This window comes from Scardinius erythrophthalmus, assembly GCF_964197995.2.
Source record: "Scardinius erythrophthalmus genome assembly, chromosome: 23".
Lineage (NCBI taxonomy): Eukaryota > Metazoa > Chordata > Actinopteri > Cypriniformes > Leuciscidae > Scardinius > Scardinius erythrophthalmus.
This window is the reverse complement of record NC_138243.1, coordinates 14,416,599-14,429,977: the sequence shown is the minus strand read 5'-3', so window position 1 is coordinate 14,429,977 and position 13,379 is coordinate 14,416,599. Positions and strand designations below refer to the sequence as shown.

The window sequence follows — 13,379 nt, the reverse complement described above, 5'->3', positions numbered from 1 at the left end:
GGTGTCAGATCAGTAGAGAAATTAAAGCACGCAAAAGAGACGTCACCATAATACAAAACGTACTACCTACTGTGATTCAACCACTTCCTGTGTCAACCACCACTCAAGTTATCTCACAGCAGTCAGTTAGTGTGGCACCAGCAGCATTTCCTCCTGCAATACAGATGAAAGAAATTTAGACTGGTCCACCTATGGTCACAACATTTGTTAAATAGAATTTAGACGTTTGTGACACACACACATGCTGGGTTTCCAAGTTTTATGGGGACTTTCCATAGACATAGTGATTTTTTGACTCTTATTTTCTATCCCCTAATGTTGTGCTTAAACACAACCCTCACAAAAAACTTTCTGCATTTTTACATTTTCATAAAACATTCTGTATGATTTATGAACTCACAGGAACCAAAATATGTCCCCACAAGGACAAGGATTTTGGATATTACCATGTGGTGACATTTTGTCCCCATACCGTAGGGGTTTACCAGAGCAACACACACACACACACACACACACACACACACACACACACACACACACACACACACACACACACACACACACACACACACACACACTCACTCACACACACACACACACACACACACACACACAAAGATCTAATCAGCTTAATCAATATAAATTATTTTGTGTGAATAGCATTTGGAAAATGCCTGTGTCTTTATTTGTTTATTCCTTTAATATATAGTACCTACTGTATGTAATCAGACTTATTCAAATCATACAATTATTCAAATAATAATAAAAAACATCTGATTAAATTGTTATAGAAGTCTTTTCTTAATTTAAAGATTTTGATTATTTTAAAGGGATCTTGTCTGTGAATAACTTTGAGTCTTAAATAGCAGAAGTGAGCTATTTTATATCAATTTTTTATAAACAGATTGTTATATGCTGTTTGCACATTTACAGTATGCAGTATGGAAACTGAGATTTGTCAAAAACTAAAGAATTTAATTGTAAGTGAATTTGAAGTGTGTAGTATATAAACAATTTCATAATGTAAATATATTTTATGTGTGCAGTTCAACATAACATCATAACACATTTTTTGCACATCATGCTGGTCAGAAAGAACTTGGACTAAGAAACATTTCACAACAAAATTCTTTTGCCAAATGAAGGAATTATGTTCAATAAGGAAGATAATCTCTCTGTCTTCAGAGACTTTGTGAAGGCATTTTCTGTTACGTGCAACATTTTTGTGCGACTGAAACTGTATAAGGCTCAACTGAGGTATGTAACCTAAACATAGCAGAACTTGACAGTCTACATTTTAATCATTTTGTGTATACATTTCTTGTATTAGAGAAATTGAAAGTGATGCTCATGCTGATTGTTCTTATTTTGGGAGAAGAAAAAGAGAAGAATGTGTGGATACATATTCTTCATTTTCCTTTGGACATCCATCCTTCTCTCTTTACCCTGTGGTTATAATGGCGACAAGATCCTGGTTTTCCCCATTGATGGCAGTCACTGGGTGAACATGGAGGTACTGATTTGAATACACAGGAAGTGTAGATTTAAATGAGTGTAGAATTCCAGCAAAGTTCATTGTTCTTTATATGACTTTGTGTAAGTTGCTGTTTTCCTGTGTTTCCCTCAAAGTAAAACAAATCAGGTAATTTAAAATAAACCAAGAAGTGAATTAAAGAAGTGTAGTTGCATTATGATATATAAAATCACAATTATGAAAAATCAATTGCAAAATTTTGTCATAATTGTGAGATGTAATGTCACAATTATTACTTATTTATTTTGTCAATAATTTTTTTATTCCTCTGAAGATAAACCATTTAATTTATTTTTAAAAAGACAAAAAGTGAAATATATAACCAAGGTAATCTTTAATCCTTTTGGCTAGCGTTACATTATATGATCACGCTCTTATTCGTGCAAATGCTTTTCAACCATTCAAGCGCGACGAGACAAAACAAAACGGGCTGTTTGTGAATCTCCTGTCTATGTGACACACACGACACAAAGAAAGACGCGCAAGCATAGACAGGGCACCAGAATTGAGTTCTCTTTAAACACAATCCAATATGAAGTTAATTAATACATCGTTTGACCGGTGTTGTGCCGAATTTTGACTCCCTGCCAAATTATTAACCTAATCCTAATCCTTCCCCCAATTCTAACCCCTCCCCCACAACTAATCCTATACCTACCAATACTAGGGGGGTAGTAATTTGGCGGGGGTCAGAATTCGGCACAACGCTGGACCTAACTGTTTCAGATATATAAATATCATAGACAGTAAAAGAAATGGACACAGCGACCCCAACGGAGAAAAGTGAAGTCAGTTAGAAGCACTCACTTCCTGATGGCTGAGCGTACTGCGCAGACTCAAAATGAGCTTGACGACGTAGATGTGACGAGAGCAACCCGTCTGTCTTCTAGTAGCTGTGCCAAGAGAAATCTGAATCATTCCCTTCCGAAACTTGCAGAGACGGAGAGCGTGAGTAGGAGGTGTCCATGAGCTAGGAGCAGGGGCAACTTTTGCTAAGTATTCTGATTAATACTTTTGTCATTTTGCCTCCACGTCCCCCCGATTGCCCGCGAGCTTCTCCTCCTGTCCATACGGTAATTCTCTACTGTGCGACAGAGAGTCGCGTGGTTATGACGCAATCGTTAGCCTATTTTTACAAAAACGGCTTCTACGGGGCCATAACGTAAGATACAAGGTAATGGAGCCTTTTATACATTTTCGTATTTCTTTAGAAATAAATAATGGACAAATGGAGTCTTTAAACAGCACAGATGTAAAGTTATTCGCTGTCAAAGTGACGCCAAAATGAATGGGAGTCAATGGAATGCTAACAGCAGGTGATGGTCTGCTAATCAATGGCGGCCCCCGGGGAAGCTTCAGTTTCCGGCTGATGGATTACCCCCTTGATAAAAATAGGTTACATTTGTTTGTGCACGTGATATCAGGAAGCAACGTAATACACACATGACGACAGGAAGTTAACGGCGGTGTGTAAATCGAGTTACTCCTCCCACTTCTGCTAGTTTTACTGAGATATCTTATCCTGTGCGAATTGGCAATTAATATTACAGACGTCCTGTGGTAAAATTACATTACTCCATCTACCCTTGTAAAGTCAATCCCGTCCGAATAGGGCTTTAGCTAACCTTCTATGTCATTTTTACTCTTCAAAGTGTACACTTGCAGGTGTTGATTATAATTCATTTAGGCTACTGTTAGGCCCATAAATAATAATAAGGATAAACGTATACAGTTATCTAACATCTGACTAATTAAAAATTAACTACAAAACATAACATGCTAAATGGGGGATATCTAGCCTGACGTCGTCATACTCAGATTCTAGTCAGAATATGAGTCTGATACTGCTCCAATGGGCTGTGATTAAGGGGCGTGTTTCAACCGAACCAGGAAAGAAAATGCCTCTGCACTCAATTGGATAGACCTACAACCAATCAGAGCAACGGAGTAAGTGACGTATGTTCTTCAAGGCATTTGTCGATCAGAAAAATGAATGATCACGGTTCTCTGTTCCTCTTTTAAAATTAATGCGCTGTTGATATCTTCAATAACAGACGCGATGGCGGAATCTACACATCTCAATTCTCCAGCGGCAGCCATCTTTGTTGAAAACGAATTCAACACAAGCGCTCTTTGGTGACATGCATGATTACGTTACTGTTGATGATCATCTGTCCATCATCGTATAAAGCCCGCCCTGACAATTTGATTGGTCCAAACAGCTCTGGTCGAGCATTGTTGCTCCACAACGGATCAAGTCCAGACCGAACTTCCCGACCTCAAATGTTGTGGGCGGGGCTAAGTTCGGTTGGCATCCAGGCTTATATAGGCCTATAGATATATTCCCCATTTAGCATTTTGTGTTTTGAGGTACTATGCTATGATTTTTAATTAGTCAGATAATTATATACTTTAAAATATTGTTTATCCTTATTATTATTTAATGGGGCTATCAGTAAATTAGCCTAATTATAATTAACACCTGCAAGTGTACACTTTGAAGAGTAAAAATGACAGAAGGTTACGTTAATTCAATTTTATTAAAACTGCATATATGGTAATCAAATTGCACTTCCAAAAGTCATACATTTGTGAAAAAAGAAGAAAAACTAAATAAACGAATTTACTAATTTCTTTTAAGTATAATGAATAAAACATAAAAAGCAAAACAAAAATAAAATAAAAAAAAGTCAACATTGTGACAATGCTGTAACAACCTTCACCACACAACCTAGTTATAGCAATCTTTTGGCCATGTTATTAAAACGTTGTTTAGAAGGTTGGGTACGTTGTGCCAACGTTCTGTGTTTGCTGGGTATATGCCTTTCTCCACTGACGTTCTAGTTCTGGTTGTTCAAAGCGTTTATAACGATTCTTAGAAGGCAGCTGTCTAACTCAGAGCTGGCGAATGGGAACAGGGTTTTGTGTAACATTAGCAAAACATTATTAGCTGTTTGATAACGTTGTTAAGCAAAACGCTAATCATATTAATTACCGTTATGTGTCCGACGTTGTTGAGAGCGATACACAAAACACATTACCATTCTGATACATCGACTTGTAGATGACGGTGTATGACCAAGTGAATCTCTGAGCTGGTGCGAGTGAGTGGAGGCAGGGCTTAATGCATATTCATGGTTCCGTGTATCCTAAATGAAGCAAGGGTGTAGTAACATTAAAGCTATTTTAAGGCATGAATAATAAAAAAACACAGGATAAAACGTTTAAATATGTCATTTTGGTGATCAAAGATGAGTTTTAAGGGATAAAATGATTGACTACAGGGGGACTTTAATCAAAGAACAAACAGAGAAAATTACTCACTGCTCTTGATTAAATAACTTTTGTAGTTTTAATAAGGATTAACTTATATTTAATTTATAATTTATGCAGTTCAGACTGATAACTTTATTCAATTTCTGTATTTTTTTCTACCTGTTAGACAGGTAGGAAGGGCACAGGTAAATGTGACATTTAGTGAAATTCACAACGTAATTTCGGGAGGAGTGAACCCATCTAATCTTTCAATTAACTGCCCAAGCATATAAGCACCCGCTCGCCTTGCTCTGGCATCAGCTGTTTTGGCATTCCTCCACCTCCCCAACTCCATCAATATAATTTAGACATCTTGCTACCATACTCATCATCCAAGCATTAGTAGCCCCACTGGGGGGCATATCTAAGCTCGAGCTGAAGCTGCTTCCTCGAGCCCCTCCACTTGCGGACAGCAAGCCAAATATGCTTAACCTTATAAGCTTAAAGATTATATGGACAAAGGAACTCGTGAATTATGGGTTTATGTGAGGATTGTTTTATGTTCAATTAAATTAAAAGTTGTTATATTTTTTGAAGCCTAATAAATGTTAAAAAAATGATAGCTTTCAATTATGTAATGTTGAATGGCTATAATTATTGTTTAAAATTGGGGAAAAAATCATTTTCATTGAGACATCAGTAGCTGCATTAGAATCAGTGATACTGGCCTTAATTCATAAAAATATGCCGTTAAACAAGTATTTAAAATATACTGTCTTTATGTAGCCTGGCAAGCCAGACCTACATCAAGATGTTAGGTCTGGCAACTCACCATTGTCAGGGCTCAATGCGAGGGGCGGGATAAACGGCTGTCTTTCAAATTCACTTTGCACGCAATAGGACATCGCTTCAACCAACCAGAGCGTTTTCCCAACAGCGGAGCTAACGTTAGTTAGGTGATAGATTCAACTTTTGAATCTGGCCGGCAAAACTACGAACACATCTTCCTTTTTTAAGACTGACTTAAGAGCCGTTCTTTGCTCTTTTCTCAAAGAAAAACTTAACTACAAGTCCTCCAGAGTCGCGGACAAAGCCGATTCGAAAGATGTTCGCCAGAAGCAGCTTCTTTGTTTTCAAGTAGTAGGGAACCGTTGCAACTCTGTCTTCATTATGTTAAGCCCGCCCCGCCTACTCTATACACGATGTGATTGGCCTGACCCAATTTAGGTTTTTACAGCTCCAAAAGTCAACAGAGAGTTGCTAGACTACCCTGGCTGCAAAATACATTTTGCTGCCACTAGGGTGCGTCTAGATTTCTAGGCTAGTCTTTATGTTGTTTCTACATTAATTTGAAGATTAACTGTGAAATTATTATAAAAAGTTATAAAATATATGAAAAATATTGCAATTAATCACAGAAAAAAATGTGTATTAATCTAGTTAATTTTTCTCATTAAAACATGAGTGCACTCCTTTACTGCCCCCTAGGTGATGGTGAAGAAGCTGCAGTCTCGTGGACATGAGCTGAGTGTGATTCGCATGGAGGACAGCTGGTTCATCCAAGAGAATTCACCTTCCTACACCTCCATTACAGTGAAGCTTAGAAAGAAACATATAGGCCTGGACCTGTTTGAGACCGCAGTACAAAGGATTCTTGAGGCCCGCAGGAAGGGCACGATGATGGGAGCACTAGTCCAGATGTCTGAACTTATTGGAATCTTGAATGTGGCTCACACCGCAACCTGTGCCATGCTGACCACCATGCTGGAGAACAAAGCTCTGATGAGACAAATAAAGATGGCGAACTATGACTTGATGCTCACTGACCCTGCCACGCCAGGAGGGATCATCCTGGCACATTACCTCCACCTTCCAATGGTCTATAACGTCCGCTGGATGAGTTTCGGAGAGGGACACTTCTCCATCGCACCTTCTCCAATCTCCTATGTGCCTGTGCCCGGTTCAGGTCTAACGGACCAAATGGGACTGTTAGAAAGATCCCGTAACCTTCTACATTATGGTTTGAACCTCATTCAAGAGCGCTGGCTGGTGATTCCCATGTATACCAGCTTGTTGCTCAACTACTTCCCTCCGGACGCTGACCTCCTCGCCATGCAACTTTCAGCGGAGATGTGGCTAGTGCGTGTTGACTTTGTGTTCGAGTTCCCACGACCCTCCATGCCAAACCTCGTCTACATTGGTGGCTTCCAGTGTCGTCCAGCCAAGCCTCTTCCTGCCGAGCTGGAGGAGTTCATGCAGAGCTCAGGAGACCATGGGGTGGTCGTGATGTCTCTGGGAACGCTGATCGCAGGATTGCCCAGAGAGGTCATGGAAGCCATTGCCTCAGCTTTCGCCCGCATGCCACAGAAGGTGGTCTGGAGGTTTATTGGCGAGAGACCTTCATCACTTGGCAATAACACCCTACTACTTCAATGGATTCCTCAGAACGACTTGCTGGGTCATCCGAAAACCCGTGCTTTCGTGGCTCATGGTGGCACCAATGGTCTATATGAAGCCATCTATCATGGAGTGCCAGTTCTGGGACTCCCTTTGCTATTTGACCAGCTAGATAACATAGTACGTCTTCAGGCAAGAGGTGCGGCACGGATGCTGGACGCAGCTACTTGTACATCCGAAGAATTCCTTGAGGCTTTGAGCGATATCTTAGAGAACCCAACATATCGTCAGAACATGCAGAAGCTCTCCGGTTTACACCGAGACCGACCTCTGCATCCTCTCGACAAAGCAGTGTACTGGATCGAGTTTGTCCTGCGCAATAAAGGTGCGCGCCATCTGCACGCTGAGGCATACAACATGTCCATGTACTCCTACTACTGCCTAGATGTGGCTGCAGTGGTTCTCCTCATGCTTCTGGTAACTCTGGGATGTGTCTATACAATATGGATTCGAAGATGGAAAAGAGAGACAAAAAAGGCTGTTAGAGATGGCAACAAAAAAGCTGTAAAGGATAGCAGTAAGAGGCTGAAAGAGAGCATTAAAGCTCTGAAAAACAGCAATAATATTTCTATTCCAAAACTAAGACCAAGCAAAACAAGATTTTAGTATAAACCCAGAGAGCTACATACTTCATTTGTTCTTTATATTTTTCTCACTTTCATTGTATCCAGTGTTCTTTCTTTCTTTCTTTCTTTCTTTCTTTCTTTCTTTCTTTCTTTCTTTCTTTCTTTCTTTCTTTCTTTCTTTCTTTCTTTCTTTCTTTCTTTCTTTCTTTCTTTCTTTTTTCGCCATTAACCCCCACCCACCCCCATTTCTTTTCCTTGAGCTCTTGCAATTCTCTGCCAAGACTAAACTGTGTGCTTGTGATTAGGTGCAGATCTCTTCCTGGAATCCTTCACATTTGTTGTAATCCCCCTATTTGCACACAAAGCATTTAAGGCCATTCAGCAAAAAGAAAAAAAGGTGAGTCACCTCACCAGTGACAAACAGCTGCTGGTCAATAGGCTATTCTGTGATCAAATGATAAAGCCATGCTGTATAAGCTACTCAGCCTGTTCAGGATATGACATACAGTTCCAAAGTGTAAAAAACATGAAATTAGGGGTGTGCGATATGACGATTTTTGATCGTGGACGATTAAAATGTCTCCACGATCTGCTTTTGAAGAAATATCGTAGAATCGTGCATGATATATCTGTTCTGGCGCCTCTGTCCCAACATACTGAACAACGCGACGTATATTCACATAAAATGTTAACGCAGCGGAACAGGAGACTGCAGTTCACAAAAGTTCATAATTTGCATGTGCGTTAATGCCTTGTCAATTAAACATTTAATTCGCGTGCTGATGCGCTGTTCTAACGTATGCGTTTCTCAGCGCGTAGCCTAAGTTACATGTGAAGCTCACATGCATAGCCATCATGATGTCTATGCTCACATGCACTAAAAGCCTGTCTACCAGTGCCTGGATACTGGACTAAGTTAAGTTATCTTTCGAGTCTTATTGTGCTTACTGTTAAATACACACAAGGTTTACATAAACAAAGTCGGTTATGTCTAAAGTGAAAGCAAACTTGAGAAAATTGAGAGAAAATCTGCTTGTCAAATGCGTGTATGTATATTAGACGCGTCGCACACAGCTCTTAAAGAGACAGTAGCAATAGTAAACACGCTGCCGCTTGTCCTTAAAGGGATAGTTCACCCAAAAATAAAAAAATATCTCATCATTTACGCACTCTAATGTTGTTTCAAACCTGTATTAATTTCCTTCTAATATTTTCTAATATTTTTCTAATATTAATATTTTGAAGAATGTGGCTATCCAAACTGTAGCTGGTCCCCATAGACTTCCATAGGAGAAAAATATACTATGGTAGTCACCGAGGTACATCAACTGTTGGTCATTCTTCCAAATAACTTTTATTTTCAACAAAAGAAAGAAACTTATTCAAGTTTAAAACAACTTGAGAGAGTAAATTATGATAATTTGAATTTTTAGGAGAACTATCCCTTATATGTTATTAAAACAATAAAATGAAAAAAGAAAATCACTCAAATCACTTGACTGATAACTTTAATAGTAGCTTTAATAAGTATCAATATATAATTTATACAGTGAAGTCTGTTTTGTTTTATTTTCATATTTGTTCATTTAATTACTTCAATGCTACTGTTAAATGCACCTATACTGTAGCTGAAAACATAAAGCACTGTTTAGCCTATTTAATTTGTATATTAAGTTGTGTATATGTAATGTGTATCTTTAATCTTGTTATTTAATAACAAAGAAAATAATGACAAATATTTTTTATCTTTGCCCCTGTCTGCCATTTTTTTATTTTGTTACCTAAAGCTTTGTTTTTAAAATATGGACATTAGTTTGGCTGTAATTCTCAGTCACAAAATAGTAAAACCAACATAAAAAGAATCGTGATAAAATCGTTAATCGTGATTTTCCTGAAAAAAATCGTGATATGATATTTTTGCCATATCGCCCACCCCTACATGAAATCATTTGTGTCATTTAATTTCACTTTTTCATTGTGTAAAACACGTCTAATTACTATGCATAGTAATGCATAACAAACGGTCAAAATAAACGCTCTTACCCGAGTCCAAAACAGCAGGTTTCATTTTAACAAGCATTTATATTTTGCAGCCAATCACCAGCAGGTGGCGCTATGGATGTATTCAAAGTACTGCTCAGAATAATTTCTGCAATCCAAAATCAGATTACATACTATTTTACATCAGCGTAATGCTTTTTATACACCATACATCAAAATCCCATGTTTTCATTAAAGCAAAAATTATTTAAATTTAGATGATCACAAACCTGACCAAAATGGTGCGTGTCACCACACTTTCTCTTTACCACAGGAGGAGGCCATTCTTTTCTCCAGATATGAGACAGGAGATGGCTGGAAGCGCATGCAGGGACAGAATGATAAAAAGAAGACAGGCAAGGAAGAGAGAGCTCTAACTGATTGAGGGGACATTAGCCTGGGCTGTACTCGCTAATGTATGCTTCTAATGACTCGTTATCTCATTATCAATCTTATTCTCGCTCATCTTTTCTTTTCCTCACTCTCTCCCCTTTCTCTATCTCTCTATCTCCTCCCAATCGACCAGCAATGATGGGAATAGCAATTAGGACGCTAGTCTGCCAAATGGCTATTTTAATTAGCCTTTCTTAGCGAGAGAGAGAGAGAGAGAGAGAGAGAGAGAGAGAGGTGGGACGAGAGAACGAGTGAAAGAGTGAGAGAGAGAAAGAAAGAGACTAATGTTCTTCATAAGTGCTACAGATTAGAAGGTCATTAGGCTTTTGCTTGAATTAATGATTAGGAATTCCTGCAGGTCATAGAAACTTATTACACAAGCCTACTTAACATTAATAGAACCATCCTATTTGTGTTAAACACAAAGAAATTAAAACTAAAAACCAATTACAGAGTGATGGCATTGTCTTTCGCCCTCCCCCTGGTCACCCATAACGGAGACCCAGTGTAAAACTCTCTGGACAGTAGAGACTCTATAGTCGCACAAGGATAAATGATCGGTTTCGCTCGCGCTCTCCTGTTTCATTCTTTCCCAGTTTTACTCCCTGGTCATTCTACGTTTTTTCTATCTGCTTTCAATATCTTCTGCTTTTCCACTGTATGTTCCGTCATTGTCAGTAAACCGCAGTGTTTCTCCGTTGTGGTACGTAATTTTCTTCAAGAGCACAATGCAACATTCTTGTGTGTTATTTGTTCATTTGTGGCTTGTTTGGGACACGGGCTGGTCTGACGAAAATCTCTTCAGAGGCACTTTCCATCCCAAAAGAGATAGACTACTTATTTCAGCCCTTTCTTAGATCCATCCCCCTGACGCATAAAAAACAAGGCAAAACACACACATAAGGCCTACTTTGTGCACATAGTGTTCATACCGAAAAAAAATGCGCATAGATCATATAGAAAAGTAATGTAGAGTATAGCCTTCAAAGCAAAATCATGACTAAAAATGTCCTCTGCAGCCATACGAGTGATTTGTGTGAGGAACAAACTGAAATTCACTATTTGCTGATAATCTTCCCCTCCAGTGAGCTGTTAACTGCTGCATTGAATCAGTGAGTTGAACTTAAGAACCGAATCAATTTGATTCATTAACAGACCATTCCGTCTGTGTTTGAAAGGAATCTGAATTGATTCAATGAAAAGATCTGGCTCAAAGGAACAATATTATGAAGAATGGTTCTAAACAGTACCAGATTAGGTACAACATTAAAAAATCATGTCATGACTGGGGGTATATGTTTATACATAAACCAAACAGTAATTGAAAACTCGAACAATAAAGATCTGTCACTTACATGCTTAGTGGAGAAGAGAAGAATCCTCAACTGAACAGAGCTGGCCATTCTTATTTTTTTTCTGTAAAAAAATAAAATAAAAAAATAATAAAAGGACAGTATGATTGGTACAATTTTAAAGTTAAAATGTATATACATTCTAAGAAGGACATCACGTACCTGTTGAGAGTGTGTTGGCAGTCTTTAGTTGGATGTTGATGATTGAGCTTGAGAAGATCAATAAGGATGTGGCTTTAATAGAGTTTTTGACAGTTCCAGATTTAAAAAACAAAAGGGCGGGAATAAAAAAAACAACCTAAATTAAAACACACACACACACACACACACACACACACACACACACACACACACACACACACACACACACACACACACACACAAACCCATTTCAGCATCCTTCAGGATGATATTGTTCCAACTATATAGTATTTGTAAAGAACTTTTTTTTTTTACAGAGAATGATTCATTTATGAATTTCTCTCATGAACTCTAAGGTGGATGTGAAGATTTCTAGTGAATAATGACTTAAGCTTTGATCTGTTTTTCACACAAGGTGTCGTATGATTTTAAAAGATTTATTGCACATGAGTAACATGTTCTACTTTTATGATGTTTTTATGGTCCTTTTTGCATCCTTTTTTAAAAGCTTGACTGCTCCTGCATTGTATTTGAATGAAAAAACAATCAAACAAATCACTTCATTACGGCATCACAGTTTCATATGTAATGTATGCAACCTTAACTATAATCATAAAATTACAACCCTCATATTTCAACAATTAAACATCACAGCAATTCCTATAGCTGTACATTGTGGTTGTATTTGTATAGTGTCCCTCAATTTTCTTTCTTTCTCTCTTTCTCTCTGTCTCTTTCCTTCTCTTCTTTATCATGACGTGCCCTGAGGTTATGATTGTTATGATTTATATCGGACTGTTTTGAGATCTCTCTCTTTCTCTGCCCTCTGTCTTCATCTCTCTTTAGCTTTCTCATTCCTCCTCTCTCCTTTCTAATCAGTTCTCCTTGCATCCCCCCAGGTCGATTTGGGGAGTAATAATGAAAGAGATTTAACCCTTTCATGTTCAACCGCTTTGACCCCCGAACACCTTCCCTCCATAGGGTTTCACACACACCTCTTATAAATAAATACACACACATTTGGGTGCGGATGGCAGCAAACGCAGACATGGATTGCAATGGAAAACACACAATGTAAAACAGATATTTAATTTTTTCTCTGTCCAAAAGAGTGAGAAATTGGAACACTGTTGACTTTATGAATTCACACATTTTCACCTGTTCATATCCTTGCTCTCTGTTTTGTACATCCATCTGCGAATCCGTCTACCTGCCCATCTGTCTGTCAGACTCTCGGCCTGTGCGTTTAAACCCCTGATGACGTCATGAATAAACAGGATATCTTCCCACCTAATTATGCGCTGTTAATTACAAATTTGGACTAATGTGCTTAATTAGACGAACATTATTTGCTCTCAGACACAGGACATCTTTTTTTTTTTTGATTTAGAAAATTATCTCTTTAACAAACAATATGACTTAATTGCAGACATTTGCATAAACAAATGAGCTAATTAATTACAACCAAGCACTTCCTGATGAGTCGGAGGACAATGAGACTCCAAATGTTTTCCTAAGGGATACGGAAGGAGGGAGGGAGGCAGCGAGAGAGAGAGAGATAGAGTTTAAATGAAAGTTTATGAGCTTGTGAGCATGCTAATATGACTCTCTGAGCATGAGGAATTATGTATGTGTGAGAAT

The 13,379-nt window shown here is 38.3% G+C and overlaps 1 protein-coding gene across 1 annotated transcript; it reads left to right on the top strand.

Moving 5' to 3' along the window:
* Positions 1–1,390: 1,390 nt before the first annotated feature.
* ugt5g2 (UDP glucuronosyltransferase 5 family, polypeptide G2) lies at positions 1,391–10,237 on the top strand (the record flags this gene model as incomplete). The annotated part of the gene is made up of 4 exons (XM_081353882.1): positions 1,391–1,513; positions 6,278–7,763; positions 8,118–8,209; positions 10,127–10,237. The coding sequence occupies 4 exons, from the start codon at positions 1,391–1,393 to the stop codon at positions 10,235–10,237; spliced, it is 1,812 nt and encodes a 603-aa protein (XP_081210008.1).
* Between the last annotated feature and the right edge of the window lie 3,142 nt (positions 10,238–13,379).